General features: G+C 45.8%; 1 protein-coding gene across 3 annotated transcripts; it reads left to right on the forward strand.

Annotated features, from left to right (window-relative positions):
• Positions 1–73: 73 nt before the first annotated feature.
• Positions 74–15,363, forward strand: bchs (WD repeat and FYVE domain containing 3 bchs). Of its 3 annotated transcripts, none has more exons than XM_089258321.1 (19): positions 74–234; positions 1,224–1,563; positions 1,658–1,903; positions 2,509–2,863; positions 2,931–3,117; positions 3,172–4,497; positions 4,560–5,575; positions 6,194–6,773; positions 6,838–8,027; positions 8,431–9,668; positions 9,731–11,848; positions 11,917–12,020; positions 12,080–12,992; positions 13,062–13,236; positions 13,298–13,492; positions 13,559–13,660; positions 13,772–13,906; positions 13,990–14,104; positions 14,302–15,363. In XM_089258321.1, exons 2-19 carry the CDS (start codon positions 1,297–1,299, stop codon positions 14,465–14,467), a joined length of 10,428 nt encoding a protein of 3,475 aa, XP_089114447.1. In that variant the 5' UTR covers positions 74–234; positions 1,224–1,296; the 3' UTR covers positions 14,468–15,363. The 3 variants fall into 3 exon arrangements, with proteins under 3 accessions (XP_089114447.1, XP_089114448.1, XP_089114449.1); XM_089258322.1 differs by having other exon boundaries at positions 1,230–1,563; XM_089258323.1 differs by lacking the exon at positions 74–234 and adding an exon at positions 685–700.
• Positions 15,364–16,832: the final 1,469 nt, after the last annotated feature.

A 16,832-nucleotide genomic window follows, 5' to 3' on the forward strand; every position in this document is an offset into this window, starting at 1 on the left:
TCACTAGTTTACTTATTATTAAAAATATTCGCACAAATATTGTGACTCTTCATTCGATAGTTGCGATACTTTGTGCCAGCTCTAGCAAGTCACGTAAATATCGTTCGCCTCAATTAAACACCAGCTCGTTCGTGTGCAACAAAAAGTCATTTTTCAATGGAAAATCAAATGAATTAATTACGAAAACTAATGAAAAACGTAAAAGAAAAACCATGCTAAACATGTACATAGGAAGTAAGTGGAAAAACCAATTCAAACTATGCGAAAAGTGTGTGTGAAAATTTTCAACTTTCTGCCAGAGCACTGGTGCTCCGCTGGACAGAGAGAGAGAGAGAGCGAGAGAGCAAAAGCTTGTGAGAGCAGAAAAAATCAATAAAAATTGTAGCATCGCGATTGAAACGAGCAAAACAAAGAGCGCGCAACGAATGTGCGTGGAATGTGATAAACGCTAATAAGAGCAGCCGTTAACTGTTCCCATTTCAGTATCAACTGCAGCTACATACATGGCCCAAATGCGTTGGCAGCAGACAGGTGTATACAAAAAGAGACAAAGCTAGTGAACGCGAAAGCGGAAGACAGATAAGCAGATAAGCAAATAAAAGCCAACATAAAGCAAGCATTAAACAAACATCAAACAAACAACTGTGCAAAAAGTAAACGGCAAACAGCTGTTACAGTTATTGTGTGTAGCGCAATCAATGTAAATATTTGTGTTTGATTTATCAAAAAGCTGGCAAAGCAAAGGCATTTAGTTCACTTAACCTTAGTGAACCCACACAACAAAGCGCGTCACCCACGCTTAGGCGGGCGCATTCACACACAGCCAGATCGCATATGTGTACATATTTATATATGCATATGCATGTGTGTGTGTATATATGTACATATATCTCAAGTTGAGGCAATGCTCGCACGTTCGTTCACTTTGATGGGTGCGCGTAAACAGCAAACATTCCGTCTTTAAATCGAATGTATTTCGCAAAAACAACAACAACAGCTGCGATAACAATTGAAAGAGACTAGCGGCAAAGCTCGCACCGGTGATTCACAGCCAGCGGAATCGCTAATTAAAGTTGCAGCGAGTGTTGGCGTCAGCGTCAATTGAATGGGGAGAATACGCAGAGAGAATAGAGAATATCTAATATAGAATGTCAAACCAGCTTTGATGATGTGATTTTTCTATCCCACTTAAGTAATTCAATTTTGTTTTTGCGCATTTGCAGTTTGAGCAATAGCAGCAGCAGCAGTAGCAGCAGCAACAACAACAACCGCAACACCAACAATAATAGCAGCGCTATGAACGTTATGCGCAAGCTGCGCGGCGCTGCTAGCGGTAGCAGCGGCAGCACGTCAGCCGCCAACAGTAGCAACAGTAACACCAGCCCCAGCGCCGTCAGTGCTTCCAACGGACGCAGCGGCGACGAAGCACTGCTCGATGCACGCATACAAATGAGTCTGGCGACACTGAAAAAGCTCTTCAACGAGTACACGCATCCCAAGGAGCCGCTGAGCGAAAATGAACGGGACGGCAAGCTCTATGAAATGCTGCCATTGTTCTGCAAGGTCTGTGAACTTTACCATTTCAATTGAAATATCTACAAAACTGTGAATGTTACTCATTGATTTGTTTGTTTTGTGTTTTTTTATGGCCCCGCAGGTGTTTAGCAGCTGTCCCGCCAATGATATGAGCGAAAAGTTCTGGGATGTTGTTGCCTTCTGTCAACAGGTCTCTCGACTGATGGTCAGCGAGATACGGAAACGTGCATCTAATCAAAGCACTGAGGCTGCTTCCATAGCCATTGTCAAGTTTTTGGAGGTGGAAACAACGGAGGACACCAGCAGCGGCTGGCTGCTGCTAGCCACACTGAATCTCTTGGCCAATGGCGATGTGTCGCTCATACAGGTTAAATTGCAAATTATGGACATTTAAATAATGATTGCACTTGATCATGTGGATAGAGAAACTAAGGGATAGAGAAAAAGAGGCATTTGTCGCATACATTAAGTATGAATTCCTAATTCAAATGCATTTGAGAGTATTAATATGCCTGTATTATTTGTTTATGTGTGGATTAGGCTCTTAGGATATGTGTCTGCCACCATTCAGTTCCACATTTAAAGATGGGCCAATTCGGAATGCCGAATATGTGGCTTTCCCCTCGTTATATATCAAATTTTTGTCTTAGATAAGCACATTTTAGGAAGGCAATATAACTGACCCCCATAATTATGATATGATTGATAGCTGGCCACACTTGAATGTCAAGCATATAAATAATAAGGAAGAATAACAAGTTAAAATTATTTCTCATACAAATTAGTGCTATGTTGTTAAACAAAGATTTGAAGACTTAGCCTGCTCGTAATATATTTCTGTTATAGGGAATCCCACTCTATATTGAGGTTTCTATTCTGTTTGAATAGGGGAACCCCCCTTTTAAAGTACACAATTACATCTTTAATTCAACTTAATCGACTCAGTTTTAATAAAGAAAAATTCCCTTTTAGGTCATGACAGCTGCAGCAGTGCCCTCAACTTTGGTCAAGTGTTTGTATCTGTTTTTCGATTTGCCCCAAGTGGAGGACGATGAGCCACCCGCTGATGGCGCCAGTGTCGGCGATTTCAATGCACACGAACGTCGCACCCTCTTGCAAAAGGTATTCGTACAGCTGCTGGTCAAGCTGTGCTCGTATCCCTACCCAGCCGAGGAGCTGGCACGCATGGATGATCTAACGCTGCTGTTCTCCGCCATCACCTCGCCCTGCCCCATACAGAATATTGTGTGGCGCAAAAATGCAGCCGAGATACTGACCACCATCTCAAGGCATGGTCTGACCGATGCCGTTGTAAGCTATATACATTGTAAGTATAATATACATCAATATATGAATACATTTGATTAATTTAACGATTCTTATATCTCTTCTAGCCAAGGGCTGCATGGCGCTGTGCGTGGATAACATGCAACGTTTGGCATTTGGCAATCCACTGGAAATCGTCGAAATGTTCGTCACGGTGTTTTGCTTTCTCAAGGATTCTAGTCAAGTATCCCAGATACTAATGGACGACTTTCGCGCTTCGCAGGGCTATGTCTTTCTCAGTGACTTTCTGCTCAAGTAAATTAATTCGTCTTAATGTTAATTTTTATAATACATTATGATGCTTTACAGATTCGACAATGCGCGCAGTCAGACGCTGGAAATTCAGGCTGCGATACGCAACCTAGTGCTAATGATCTCTTCACTCTGCATGTGCGGCTTCTACGAGCTGCGTCCGCCGGCTGCCCAATTCAACACGGCCTTCAAGCTGCAGAACTTTCAGCTGCCACAGGCCAGTTCACGCGAGACCTGCGTGCGGAATGTCTATGCATTTCAGGTGCTGCAAACGGTCTTCCTTAGGTCGACAACACCAGCGCTATGCTGCACCATTTTGGATGCCATATCGCGTGTCTATCACTCGGAGAACGCCAATTATTTTATACTCGAATCGGAGCACACGTTGAGCAGCTTTGCCGAGCGCATCCACCTGAAGAGTCCACAGATCCAAGAGAAGTTCTATGACCTGCTCGAGTTTATAGTCTTTCAATTGAATTTTGTGCCTTGCAAGGAGCTAATCAGCTTGTCACTGCTGCTCAAACACAATCAGTCGACGTCGTGCAGCATCCTCTGCATGAAGACACTGCTCAACATTCTGCGGCACAATAGCGTCTTTAAGGATGTCTATCGCGAGGTGGGCATACTGGAGATATTTGTGAGCTGTCTGAATCGGTATGCCGAGCATGTGCGTCAGATCACAAATGGCGATGATTCGCTTGTGGTGCAGCCGTCGGCTGAGGAGCCCGAGGATCTGCTCGATACACTGGGCAAACTGGTGCTGGAGGCGTTGACAATGCTGCTGGGCGGCGGTGCCAGCAACAATGCTCAACTATTTCGCGAATACGGCGGCGCAAAGTGTGTCCATGAGCTGGTCAAGTACAAGCATTGTCGCCCCCAAGCGCTGGGCATTGTACGCGAGCTGATACTCTCTGCCGGAGGAGACGATGATATGCTCTATATACTCTCGCTGATGCACAGCATCAGTCCACATCAGGTGGAGTTCAAAATCCAGATACTAAACATGCTGCTGGGCTGTCTCAAGGACTCGCATCGCACGCGCACCGTATTCCGCAAGGTGGGCGGCTTTGTCTATCTAACCAGCGTCTTTGTCTCGCTCGATGGCAGCATGGCGCAGCCGCAGCCTGACATTGCCCAACAGGATCTCATACTCTTGCTGCAAATCGTCTGCCAGACTCTGGCCACAGCGATGCGCTTTGAGCCAGCCAATGCCAAGTTCTTTCATCAGGAGATCTGCAACAGCTCGCTGTGCGACACGTTGCGTCTGCTGGGCTGCTTTGGCGGCGACACCACGCTGCAGGACTTCACCGGCAACTATGAGCCGCAGCAAACGCTACTCAAATATTACCATGACGTATTTAGCGGGGACATACTGAGCTTCAGGTGAGCTCCTACATTAATCTTAACTACGACTATTTCATTTGACAATTTCCATTTGCTTTTAGTTTCTCTGAGGATGTGCCCAACTCATTGTCCTATATCTGTGTAGTATTCCGGCTGCTCTACAGCATTGCCTTGGACAACTTCGAGACGCCCAACTTGAGTGGCGTCATCACGCTCTTCAGCGAGAGTGCACCGCATTCCCGCTCGCCCAGCAAGGAGCTGGCGCCGCCCGTGCACCCCAGCCAGCTGAACCTGACGCAGCCGGCACCCGAGCCACGCATCGTGCATCCCGGTGTCGTGATCTGCATGCTGCAGCTCCTGCCCGGCGTACAGCACGCTGCGGCTCCGTTACAGGCCATCCAGCTGCAGGTGTATCTAAGTGAGATTATCAAGTCGTTGGTGCGCAGTGAGCGCAACCAGCAAATTATGTGTGACAATGGACTGGCCGAGCACTTGCTTAGGCTGACACGACGCGCCCTGGCCCAGGAGCAGCATCCATTGCATGTGCCAATGCAGTATATACTGGAGCGTCTGGCCGCGCAGGCGTTGCAGCCCACAGAGCTGCGTCAGTTTCTGCGTCTCGGCGAGCCGCTCTGCTGTGCCGACATAGATCTACAGAAGCCCTATCGACAGGGTGGACCCGTGCCCCTGACGCGTATCAAGACGCTGGTCTCGATGACAACTCCACGAGATTTTCGTGCCCATGGCTCGAGCACGTTGCCGCCTTTCGTGGAGCTGGACATGTCCGCCGAGGGATTTGGTTGCCTCTATTTGCCATCGCTGGCGCCACAGGCCACGGCCACAGCTGGCGGCACCATTGATGCGAATACGATTGGTGGCATCGGAGCCGGGGATCGCATCTTCCCGCCGCAAACCGGTCTCAGCTATTCCACATGGTTTTGTGTTGAGAAGTTCTCCGATCCCAAGGCAGATCCGCACTGTGTGCGGCTTCTAACGCTGGTGCGCACCATTCACAATCCACGCGAAGAGAATCTAGCATGTTTGTCCATATTGCTGTCCGCAAGAGACAAAGCCATCGTTGTCTCCACACAAGAGACACTCGTCACGCCCAGAAAAAGTAAGTGTTTACTTATTTCTGATGTCATTGCGTTCTTATCATTGTTTCGATGCTTATTGTAGTCATGCGAATAGTATAGGTTTTATATACACATTGACTAAATGAATCGTTTAACGACTATTTATACTTAAGCTTACATGCATTTCTTGATGATATCATTCGAAAGAGCTTTTATTAGTGGATATAAAAATCACATCAAAGAGAAGGAATGATTATTATTAGTTTTTGCCCTTACTTGGGCAATTAGCAAATGCTTTTTAATATACATACAAATATACTTTTATATCATATGTTGTTACATTAATCCTATTTCAACTATCAACTCGGACTTTATTCCACAAAAATCTTGAAACTGACAAACTTTTAGCAATCGTTGACGCAGAAATAGAGCTAAGAATTCATTAGATGGCAAAAGTCATTAAATTTGTTGTAATGGAATAGCAGATATTCCTTATATACCAATATCCTATCCAAATCAAGAAGTGCTTATAATTGTATAAAATATGATAGCAAAAAGAAATAAATACCTGTTCAAATGAGAATACTCTCCAGTCTAAGATCCTCGCTCAAATTCCTTTTTGAATAACAAATTCCATTCATGATTTCACTCTTTCCCAGGTATTGGCGACTGGGAACCAGAGGGTTCGGATGATGGCATTGCACGCATCTGGTGTCCCGATCTGCTGCACGAAGGCCAGTGGCACAATTTGGTTGTGGTGCTCAATCGTGCCGTGCTCAAGAATTCCAGTCTCTCGCTCTATCTGGACGGCGTGCCCATGCACACGCAGAAGCTGCACTATATAGCCCAGCATCCGGGCGCCACTAGCGCCAATCTGACGTCGGCTACGCAAATCTTTGGCTACATTGGCACGCCGCCCATTTGGCGTCGCTATTCGCGCCTGTGTTGGAAACAGGGCGTCTGCCACCTGCTGGAGGATGTGCTGACGCAGCAAACGGTGCAGACGATCTATCAGCTGGGTCCACACTACATGGGCTCTCTGCAAGCGCCGCAGCTGGGCAAACAGGCGGAGCCACTGCCGCCACTGGTGCCCGAGGATCGTGTTCTGCTCGGCCTGAACGCGAAGGCAGTGTCCAAGCTAACGTTGGTCAAGATACGCAAGGTCTACAGTCGGGCGGATAACAAGAGCATTGCCAAGCAGCTCAACATGAATTCTCATGAGAATGCCACGCCCATCAAGTGAGTGGCCATCTATATATAATCCGGGTTAATCTCATTTAACTCATCTCTTCTCTTTTTCTAGAATCCTTCATAACTCGGCGGGTCACTTGGCTGGCGCTGGTCGCTCCTTGGGCGGCGTTGTTGTTGGCTATTTGGGCGTGCGGGTGTTCAGTCCGCATCCCGTGTCGGCCATGATTGACACCGTGGGCGGCTGCAATGTGCTGCTGGGCATCATTGCCATGGCCCAGGATGTGGAGTCTCTGTATGCGGGCGTCAAAGCACTGACTTGTGTGGTGCGCAGCAATCGCGCCGCACAGGCGGAAATGGATCGTAAACGCTGCTACCAGACGCTGGGTATGTTCTTCAAGAAGAAGAAGCATTTGCTCAACTCGCACATCCTGCACCTGACCTTTGGCCTGGTGGGCACGGTGAACAGTGGACACGACATGTCAGCCATACCGAATGTGACCGCATTCCAGGACTTGCTGTGCGACCTGGAAATCTGGCACAATGCGCCCAATGGCCTGCTGCGCTCGCTGCTGGAGCATTTACTCGAACTGGTCGTCGAATCGAATGAGAAGAAGCAGAACGTGAAGATAATGCGCGATCTGCAGCTGCTGGTGAAACTGCTGCACATTATAACCCACATTCAGGATCATTCGACGCGTGAGATTCTGTTCAGTCTGCTGGAGACGCTGCTGGGCGGTCAGCCACGGCACACGGATCTGCTGCTCTTTGGCCAGTATGTGGCGGCGAAGCTGCCGCGCGTGCAAGACGCCAATGTCGAGCGGGCGGTGCTCTTGCCCAGCATGAAGCAGCCAGCCGAGGATCAGGATGGCGTTGCTCACAATATTTACTTGCGCAATCGCTGCCTCTCGCTGCTGCACGGCTTGCTCTTCACGCCGCGCAACACCGTCAACTATGTCATTTGCGATGACATATCCAAAACGCTGGGCATGGACTGGCTGCTGCTGTTCATGCAGCCACACGTTCACTTCACCACGGTCATCATAGCCGTGCGCATTCTGGTCGTCGTCTGTGCCAATGAGAGTTTCCTCGTTCGCTTCCGCGATGCCACCCACAATGGGGGCTATTTACGTTTCACTGAAATGGTTTCGCAACGCAAAATGCTCGGCTTGGGCGCTCAGCAGCTCAATCAACGGCCCAACAATGGCACCGGCACTGTCATCGTGGCCACGCCCCAAAACACAATACAACATCTGCCCACACAGATTGCGGGCGAGGTGCGTCCGGCGGCTCTGAATATACCTGGTAAGTAAAAGACGCAAAAAAAAAAACATAAATCAGATTTGTTGGAATATAAAACTAAATTAGAATTTGATTAATTTAAAGCTTAGGAATATTCTCAAAATTAAATGTAAGATATTAATGAAATAACGAATTTAAATACTGTTTAAATTATTATCAGAATGTCTCCTAACAATCTGCTTTTTCCTCTAATTAAAACTCAAAATGTAATTTAAAATTAAAGAAAACGTTTATTATGAAAATATACCTTAATATTTTCCACTATTCTCAAATTTAAATTTAATACATTAAGGAACTTGATCAATTTAAATATTGTGTACGAATTAGAAAATCCTTCAGCATTCTTCCCTTCTTCTCTCCCAATTACCGAGTTTACTTGTTCTACATTAATTTTCTCTCTTTAAAGGTTTCCAGATGCTGGAATGGCTAATGCAGCATCATTTGGACGTGCCGGAACTGTATTTCCTTCTCACGGCCCTGATAATGGGTCAGCCTGTTAAGGTGCTGGCCACAGAGCACACGAAATTCGATTTGGATCGCGTGTGGTCGTTCCTGTGGGGTGCCCCAGTCTCGGCCAACACGCAGCTGCCCAAGCTGAATGTCTGCCCCGAGGGCGTCTGTGTGCTGCTGGCCATGGTCCGAGCTATTGTGCATGGTGGCGAGTGCGCCGCTTGGCTGCACAGTCATCCGGAGACGATTATTCAGCTGCTGTTCAGCCTCTATCAGAATCTCAGCGATTTCACGCCCGTTATGATGTCAGCTGATGTGGTCACCTCACTGGTTGCGGTGCTCTTTCCGCAGGTTTCACGCTCTGGCGACTCGGAGCCAAACAGTGGCACATCCACGCCCACCGACGGCACGGGCAGCAGCTTTATGCTCCCTACGCCGGAGGCGCTGCACGCAGCCGTGGCCAATCAACCGAAATTGACCACACATCCCGTGCGCAAGTGCGTCATTGACTTCTTGCGTGTGATTGTGGTGGACTCCTTGGGCCTGAACATGCACGGCAAGACAACACCTGTCATAGACCTGGTGCTAGACGCCGCCCCAGAAACAGCTGAGCTGCCCTTGCAGGTGCAATACCAAACTCAGATCATTATCGCTCTCATGGATCATCTGCTGGCCGCCGATGTGCTGGTGGGCGAGCAGGCAGCGCTGCCCTTGGTGCCACTGCTCCAGAGTCACACGCAGCACATTGCGCCGAATGTGTTCTACCTGACGGCGCGGATTGTGGACAAGTTGTGGCAGGGCTGCCTGACGCGGAATCCGCATGATATCTTCGACTTCATCATCAAGCTGATTGGTCAGGCCAAGCGCAGATCCTCCTCATTGTCGCTGGAGCAGCTGCATCACTCCCTGAACAGGAGTATACTCTTCCTGCTCTCCCGTCCCACCGACGACTCAATAGCCGAACAGATGAGCGTTCTGGAGGCGCTGCACAAGATCATTCAACACCGTCTGCTCATCTTTGGGGCCGGCAACCACGAGCTGGAGTTCATTGGCTGCCTCACCTATTGCCTGATGCAGCTGACGGCTGACATGAAGATTATACTGGAGCCAGCCACAAGCAGGAATACCACCTGGCACGTAAATCCCCAAACGGAGACAACAGAGCCCAAAGACGAGGATCTCAATCAGCTGCAGGTCAGTCCGAAGAGTAGTTTCATTGGATCAATTGCAAATCATGCATTATGAATCTTTTCCAGGGTCGCAATTTGATCGTGGGCGCCGCCTTTCGCGTCTGGGAGGAGCTATACGTCTGTAAGAAACCCGCCATCGAGGAGGTCTTCAAGATAACGCTAACCCCACCACCAGCCAATGCGAAGGCACCCGATTTGCAGACGACGCGCGAACAGGTCATGGAGTTGGCCTCTAAGCTCTGGTTCAATTACGTTGATGCCGAACGCAAGGCCTCGTATCGTGTGCCCTGGGAGCTGCACAATCAAATCCAGTCCAAGATACAAAAGGTGACGGGTGGACTGACCCGCCTGGCCAGTCGCACCAAGGTGAAAAAGGATGAGCTGGTGCGCACCAAGTCAAATATGAGCAAGGAGTCAGCCTACGAGTCCACGGGCATACATGTACAGCTGATCAAGGATTTGCTGGAGCTGCGCACCAAGCAATATCAGCAAATGCTGCAGCACACACAGCGCTACGTCTACCAGGATTGGGTGCAATCCGAAACGGAACTGACGCGTGAACGGGGTCTCTGGGGCCCGGAGGGCTGTTGTACGCTGGACAAGTGGGTAATGGACACGACCGAAGGGCCGCATCGCATGCGCAAAAAGACAATGCGCAATGAGCTCTTCTATCTGCACTATCCATATCGACCTGAGTTGGAGCTGGCGGACAATCGTCAGCTTAAGTACAAAGTGGCCTCCAGCTTGGATAGCAAATTGTACTTTCTGCATGGGCAGCAACAGCCCCGAATCTTGGCAGAGGCCGAGCAGCATTCGATACAGCAGCAATCGTCGCTGGAGGCAACAAATGTGCACCGGCTAGAGGCGAGCAGCTCCACATCGACTCCACCACCGCCTGTCTCACCCAAGCTGCTGGCTCACGGTGCACCTTATCAGGAATCCCTGGATGGCAATGCCCAGGACGACGATGAAGAGGAGGAGGACACGTCCATGACCAGCGACAATGAAACATTTTTGCGTTTGCTCGAGGAGCAAGAGAAGATCAGCTTCATGTTTCGCTGCGCACGTGTCCAGGGCCTGGACACCTTCGAGGGTCTGCTGCTGTTCGGCAAGGAGCATTGCTACATTGTGGATGGTTTCACGCTGCTAAAGAACAGAGAGATACGCGACATAGACACGCTTCCGCCCGGCGCCTACGAGCCCATCATACCAAACTCGGGCGGTCAAACGTCGTCGACCTCGCGCGCCGTCAGCCACAAGCTGAGGCAATGCTCGAAGTTCGCCTACGAGGAAATACGCGAGGTGCACAAGCGACGCTACCTCCTGCAGCCCATTGCGCTAGAGGTGTTCTCTGAGGATGGACGCAACTATTTGTTGAGCTTCCCGCGAAAGGTGCGCAACAAGGTGAATCAACGGTTTCTGGCCCTGGCCACCGCACTCAATGACAATGCCCAGCAATCAGTGGCCGGGCAGAAGCGCACAGCCAGCGTGGAGCAGACTTCGGGTCTGTTCAGCGGTTTGATTGGCGAGACGTCGGTGACGCAGCGCTGGGTTCGCGGCGAGATCTCAAATTTCCAGTACCTGATGCATTTGAACACACTCGCTGGCCGCAGCTACAACGATCTCATGCAGTATCCAGTGTTTCCCTGGATATTGGCCGATTACGATTCCGAGGAGTTGGACTTCACGAATCCCAAGACGTTCCGTGACTTCTCACGGCCCATGGGCGCCCAATCGGACGAGCGCCTGGAGCAGTTCCAGAAGCGATTCAAGGAATGGGACGATCCGCACGGCGAAACACCGCCCTATCACTATGGCACACATTACAGTTCGGCCATGATTGTCTGCTCGTACCTGGTGCGATTGGAGCCGTTCGCACAGCCATTCCTCAAACTGCAAGGCGGACACTTTGATCTGGCGGATCGCATGTTCCACAGCATCAAGGAGGCCTGGCTGTCGGCATCCAAGCTAAATATGGCGGATGTCAAGGAGCTAATACCCGAGTTCTTCTACCTGCCCGAGTTTCTGAGCAATTTCAATAACTTTGATCTGGGCACCAAGCAGAACGGGGAGACCCTAAATCATGTCGTATTACCGCCCTGGGCCAAACAGGATCCCAGGGAGTTTATACGGCTGCATCGCAGTGCGCTGGAATGCGACTATGTTAGTCAGAATTTACATTTGGTAAGTTTAATGTGAATTCTTCATTTCCAGCAAGGGTCTAATATTTTTCAATTAATTTCTCTTTTTAGTGGATCGATTTGATCTTCGGTTGTAAGCAGCAAGGCCCACCCGCTGTGGAGGCAGTCAATGTGTTCCATCATCTATTCTACGAAGGCAATGTCGATATTTACAAGTGAGTTGAATCAATAAGACAAGCAAGGGAAACTCAATTAATTATTGACTCTTTTCTAGCATTGATGATCCACTTAAAAAGAATGCCACGATTGGCTTCATAAACAATTTTGGCCAAATACCGAAGCAGCTCTTCAAAAAGGCCCATCCAGCCAAGAAAATGGCCAACTCACGGCACTCGGCGCTGATCGATCCCACGGCTTTGATACAGGGCAACAGCACTGTGCTGCAAACGGATCGATTGTTCTTCCACAATCTGGACAATCTGAAGCCTAGTCTACAGCCGATTAAGGAGCTGAAGGGACCCGTCGGACAGATACTGCAGCCGGACAAAACGGTCTTTGCCGTGGAGCAGAATAAGGTGATGATGCCGCCATCGTATACCAAATACATTGCCTGGGGCTTTGCCGATCATTCGCTGCGCGTGGGCCTCTACGACACGGATCGCGCCTCATTTGTCTCCGAGGCGGCGGCCCAGAACTCGGGCGAGATATTGACGTGCGCCTGTCCTAACGCCAAAATGATTGTCACAGCCGGCACCAGCTCCGTGGTGACCATCTGGAAATTCGACGCGAATCGCAAAAGTCTCAGCGTGCGTCACTCGCTGCATGGGCACACGGATGCGGTGACCTGCTTGGCTGCTAGCGCTGCCTACAATGTCATTGTGTCTGGGTCTCGGGATGGCACTGCCATTGTCTGGGATATGTCACGCTTTACGTTTGTGCGTCAACTGCGCGGCCATGCGGGCGTTGTGTCCGCCGTTGCGATCAATGATCTCAGTGGTGAAATTGCCACCTGCTCGGCCACCTGGCTGCACGTATGGTCCATCAATGGCGATGCTCTGGCCATGGTCAATACGTGCGTGGGCAGCGCCGATCGCATGCAGCAAATCCTGTGTGTTGCCTTCTCCCAAATACGAGAATGGGATCAGCAAAATGTGGTCATGACGGGGTCCACAGATGGCGTTGTCAGGGTGAGTGGGCCATACCTCAACAGTTATCATAATCAAACAATTTTAATTTACATTTCTCATTCCATGCAGATGTGGTCGCTGGAGCACACTCAAGTGCCCATTGACCGGAAGCTGAAGCGCGGCGTGGAAGTTAACTCGCAGGATAAGCCCGACGGAGGCTCCGCTGATGAATCTCACAATAAGACGGACAAAATGAATATTTTCAAGCAAATGAAGAGTCTCTCACAGCCCGAACCGGAACATGGTTGGTTATCAAAATTGAATCAATTAAAGTGTAAACTACAAAATTATTTAAACTTTTTCAGAGATTGTAAAGTCCGCCTCGGAAAGCAGCATTTCAGAAGCCTCGCAGCACAGCAACGAGTCAAGCCAGTCAGTCAAAGTGGAAGCATCAGCGGAACGCAGAAAGAGCTCCATCAGCGGTGCTAAATCGCTGCATGAAATGAAATCGGCCACGGTAGAGGGAGCCAGCGGCAGTTCGGAGCGTAAAGCAAATGAAGGTGAGTTAAGTACATCAAAGTATCATTTCTGATAGTTAACTAACACCTCTGGTATACCCAATACAGAGGAGCACACCATTCGTCCCAGCAAATCGGACACCAGCTTAACAGACGGCTTCGTTATGTTGGACAACGACAGACATCGCGGCGAGCAGGCGCTTAGGAAAGGTGCTTTAACTCAAACAATCTAAACCCTACCCGCAACAGCCAAACACTTCTATTCCTTTCTATCCGAATGCTTGGCATTAATACTAACAATTTGCATCATATTTTCCCCAGGCTTTAAATGGCAACGTCAATTAATGTTCAGATCAAAGCTAACCATGCACACGGCCTATGATCGCAAAGATAATGCTGAACCAGCTAGCATAACAGCTTTGACAGTATCCAAAGATCATAAGATTCTTTACGTAGGTGAGTACAGAAAAAATACATACATATATTAGCAGAGTATTCCATCAGACTTCATGCTTATATTAATAACTTGAATTACACAGGCGATGCACGTGGCCGTATTTTCTCATGGAGCGTCACAGAGCAGCCCGGTCGCGGCGTAGCCGATCATTGGCTAAAGGATGAGGGCGCCGAGCAGTGCGTCAAGTGTCATGTGAAGTAAGTTCGCATTCTAAATTCTATATTACCTTGTGCATATTGGAAATGAATATAAAAAGTTGCACTGCAAGTCAATTAGGCTCTACGAGTGAATTTCCTTTCCATCTAATTTGTATGCAGATCAGCCAAATTCCATTATTATCTGATTGATCTTCGTAATTATACTAAATTTATGTACGTCTGTTAATTTCTTTCAGATTTACACTGTATGAACGAAAGCATCATTGCCGCAATTGTGGTCAGGTCTTTTGCAATAAGTGCAGTCGCTTCGAATCGGAAATATCGCGTTTGCGTATTCTGAAGCCAGTTAGGGTATGCCAGGCCTGCTATAGCCAGTTGCGTGCAAGTTCCCTGGACAATTAAAAAAAAAAAGAACGGGCTCTACGATTACCTATGATTCACTAACGAATTTCAATAACTAAGTTCACTTTCTATTGGAGAAAAAAACTATTGTAACTGTAAAAGACGTTAGGGGCATTCATTTAAATACGACTAATTTATTTATATTTATATAACTATATATTTATTTAATATATTTTTTAACCAAAAGCAAAAAAATGTGTTGAGCTAAAAAAAAAACAACCAAAGGCTGTTATATGATTTTAAACTATTTTTTTTTTTTAGTAAAAAGAAAGTAAAACAAAACTTGTTGCAATATTATTTTTGTATACTTAATTTTAACTATTTATTATACACCGAATAAAACAATAAAACAATATTATACGCCACAAGCATTGAAAATTGTAGTGAAGTATTAATTGAATTGTGTAATTATATAAACATTTAAATAAATATACATATATATATACATTTCGTGTGTAGCATCCACATTTTTGCGCATGTATTAAAGCTGCTTAGCGATGCGATCAGCGCACAATAAAATATTGTTATATGAAATAAATGAATATAGAACACTATAGAGGTGTAAAGATATATATACATATATAGGGAATGTAGCCAAAACATAGACAGAATCCAAAATCAATAACTTTTTAGCTTACCAAATAACGCAAACAAGCACCGCCAGTTATATCAATTACAAGAAAACAAAAACCAACTGAACTCCAGTGAATTTTCTAGTAAATATTGTAATCAAACCACATTTGGAGACAGATTTTTATGGAGCACAGAGAAAAGGAAATAAAACACCTAATTAGCACACACAACACACAAACCTCACACTAAATATTTATACACATATACAACAGCAACAGAGAAGTGAAGAGAAACTACTTAAGCCGAGTATTAAATAATAAAAAGGCATTTTACTTCCAAATGAGCAAAAATAATTTGATTGGAAAGCAATGGATAAAATGTATATGTATTAAATGAGTCCGTAAATATAAAAGCAATAATTTAAATTGCTTATTAACTATGGAGAGATAATAAACAAGTAAAAAGCAAAATAAATATTAGCTAAACTTAAACCGAAAGCTAAGCAAATTTTTAATGTGTATTATCAGAGAGTCTCTTTTCTAAGTTTAACTTTTTCCTTTCTGTAATTATTATATATATTTTTGATTTAATAGTTTTTAATTTTCATTTTTATTTTCATTATCTACATCCTCTTACTTTGACTCTCTAAACCGAAATAAAACTTTGTATATATAAAAGACAAATAACGAAGCAAACAATAAATGAGATTTAGAACAAATAATAATAATAATAATTAGCTAAATAAAATGGTCGTAGTGGTAATTAAAGAAAACAAAACAAAATGATTAAAATATATTCGGTATTTTGTAGAGCATCTACATGTTGCATTGATAATAATTTACAAATATTATATATACATGTGACGGCTATATACAAAAATTATTGTTGTTCTAACAACACAGACATAACATATTTCAATTTAAACAAAGCAAAAACTCCCATATAAAAAAAAAAAAAACAAAAAACACATTTCAAGAACTATCCAAAGACTAAGCCAGAAATTCTTACATTTCAAAATAAAAGAAGAAACCCTAGCCAATTAAGTCCAATACAAGAGAACACCACAGTAAATCCAACGCGAGTAAATAACGAACCCAAAAAACTATTATACAATATATTAAATGAAAAACAAATATATATATATATACTATATATATATTACTTGTTAGTTCGTGTCATAAGAATATATGCGAAAAAGCAAAACTACAATTGAATAAAATGAATGATGTTAAATCTGCATTTCAATTGGGGAGACACAAAAAGTAAAAACAAAAACAAAAACTGTTATATTATACTTTCACTCTCTTTTTTAGCTCACAACTCTTAAGAGAGCATGCATTAACAGTGGCTCTTCAGCCGGTAAATGCAAAAACAAAATCATAACAGTTCTTCCTCTCGCATCATCCACCATGCAGATATTCTCTCTCACACATATACAAGCATGCAACAGTGACGAGATCAAAAGCACAATATATCAGTTTACTTCCATTTCTCTTTATGAAAGTTAACTCAAATGTGAATATGTCATGGTTGACAAAAAGCTCAATAATTTATATGTACATACCTTAATATTCGATGAAAATATGAATACTCGTCATGAATAGAACAAAAGCAATGCAATTTATTTAATCACAATCATACGCACACGCTTGACTAAATCTTTTGACGCCTAAGCTAAGTAGAATAACTTAAATAACATAGAGCCACCAACTGCTTTTATTTAGCTTATTCACTTAGTTACGCCATCCACAGTGCTCACTCTTTCCACTCACGCTCGCGCAGGAATAGTCAA

Source organism: Drosophila navojoa, chromosome 3, assembly GCF_054131105.1.
Source record: "Drosophila navojoa isolate 15081-1374.11 chromosome 3, UAZ_NAV_1.0, whole genome shotgun sequence".
In the NCBI taxonomy this organism is placed as follows: domain Eukaryota; kingdom Metazoa; phylum Arthropoda; class Insecta; order Diptera; family Drosophilidae; genus Drosophila; species Drosophila navojoa.

What these genes read in the sequence shown, in the direction of transcription:
- bchs (XM_089258321.1), top strand. Translation starts at nt 1,297, where the DNA reads ATGAACGTTATGCGCAAGCTGCGCGGCGCTGCTAGCGGTAGCAGCGGC. An exon ending in GCGATGTGTCGCTCATACAG is followed by an intron (nt 1,904 to 2,508) that starts GTTAAATTGCAA and finishes ATTCCCTTTTAG; the next exon opens with GTCATGACAGCTGCAGCAGT. An exon ending in GGAGCGTAAAGCAAATGAAG is followed by an intron (nt 13,493 to 13,558) that starts GTGAGTTAAGTA and finishes TACCCAATACAG; the next exon opens with AGGAGCACACCATTCGTCCC.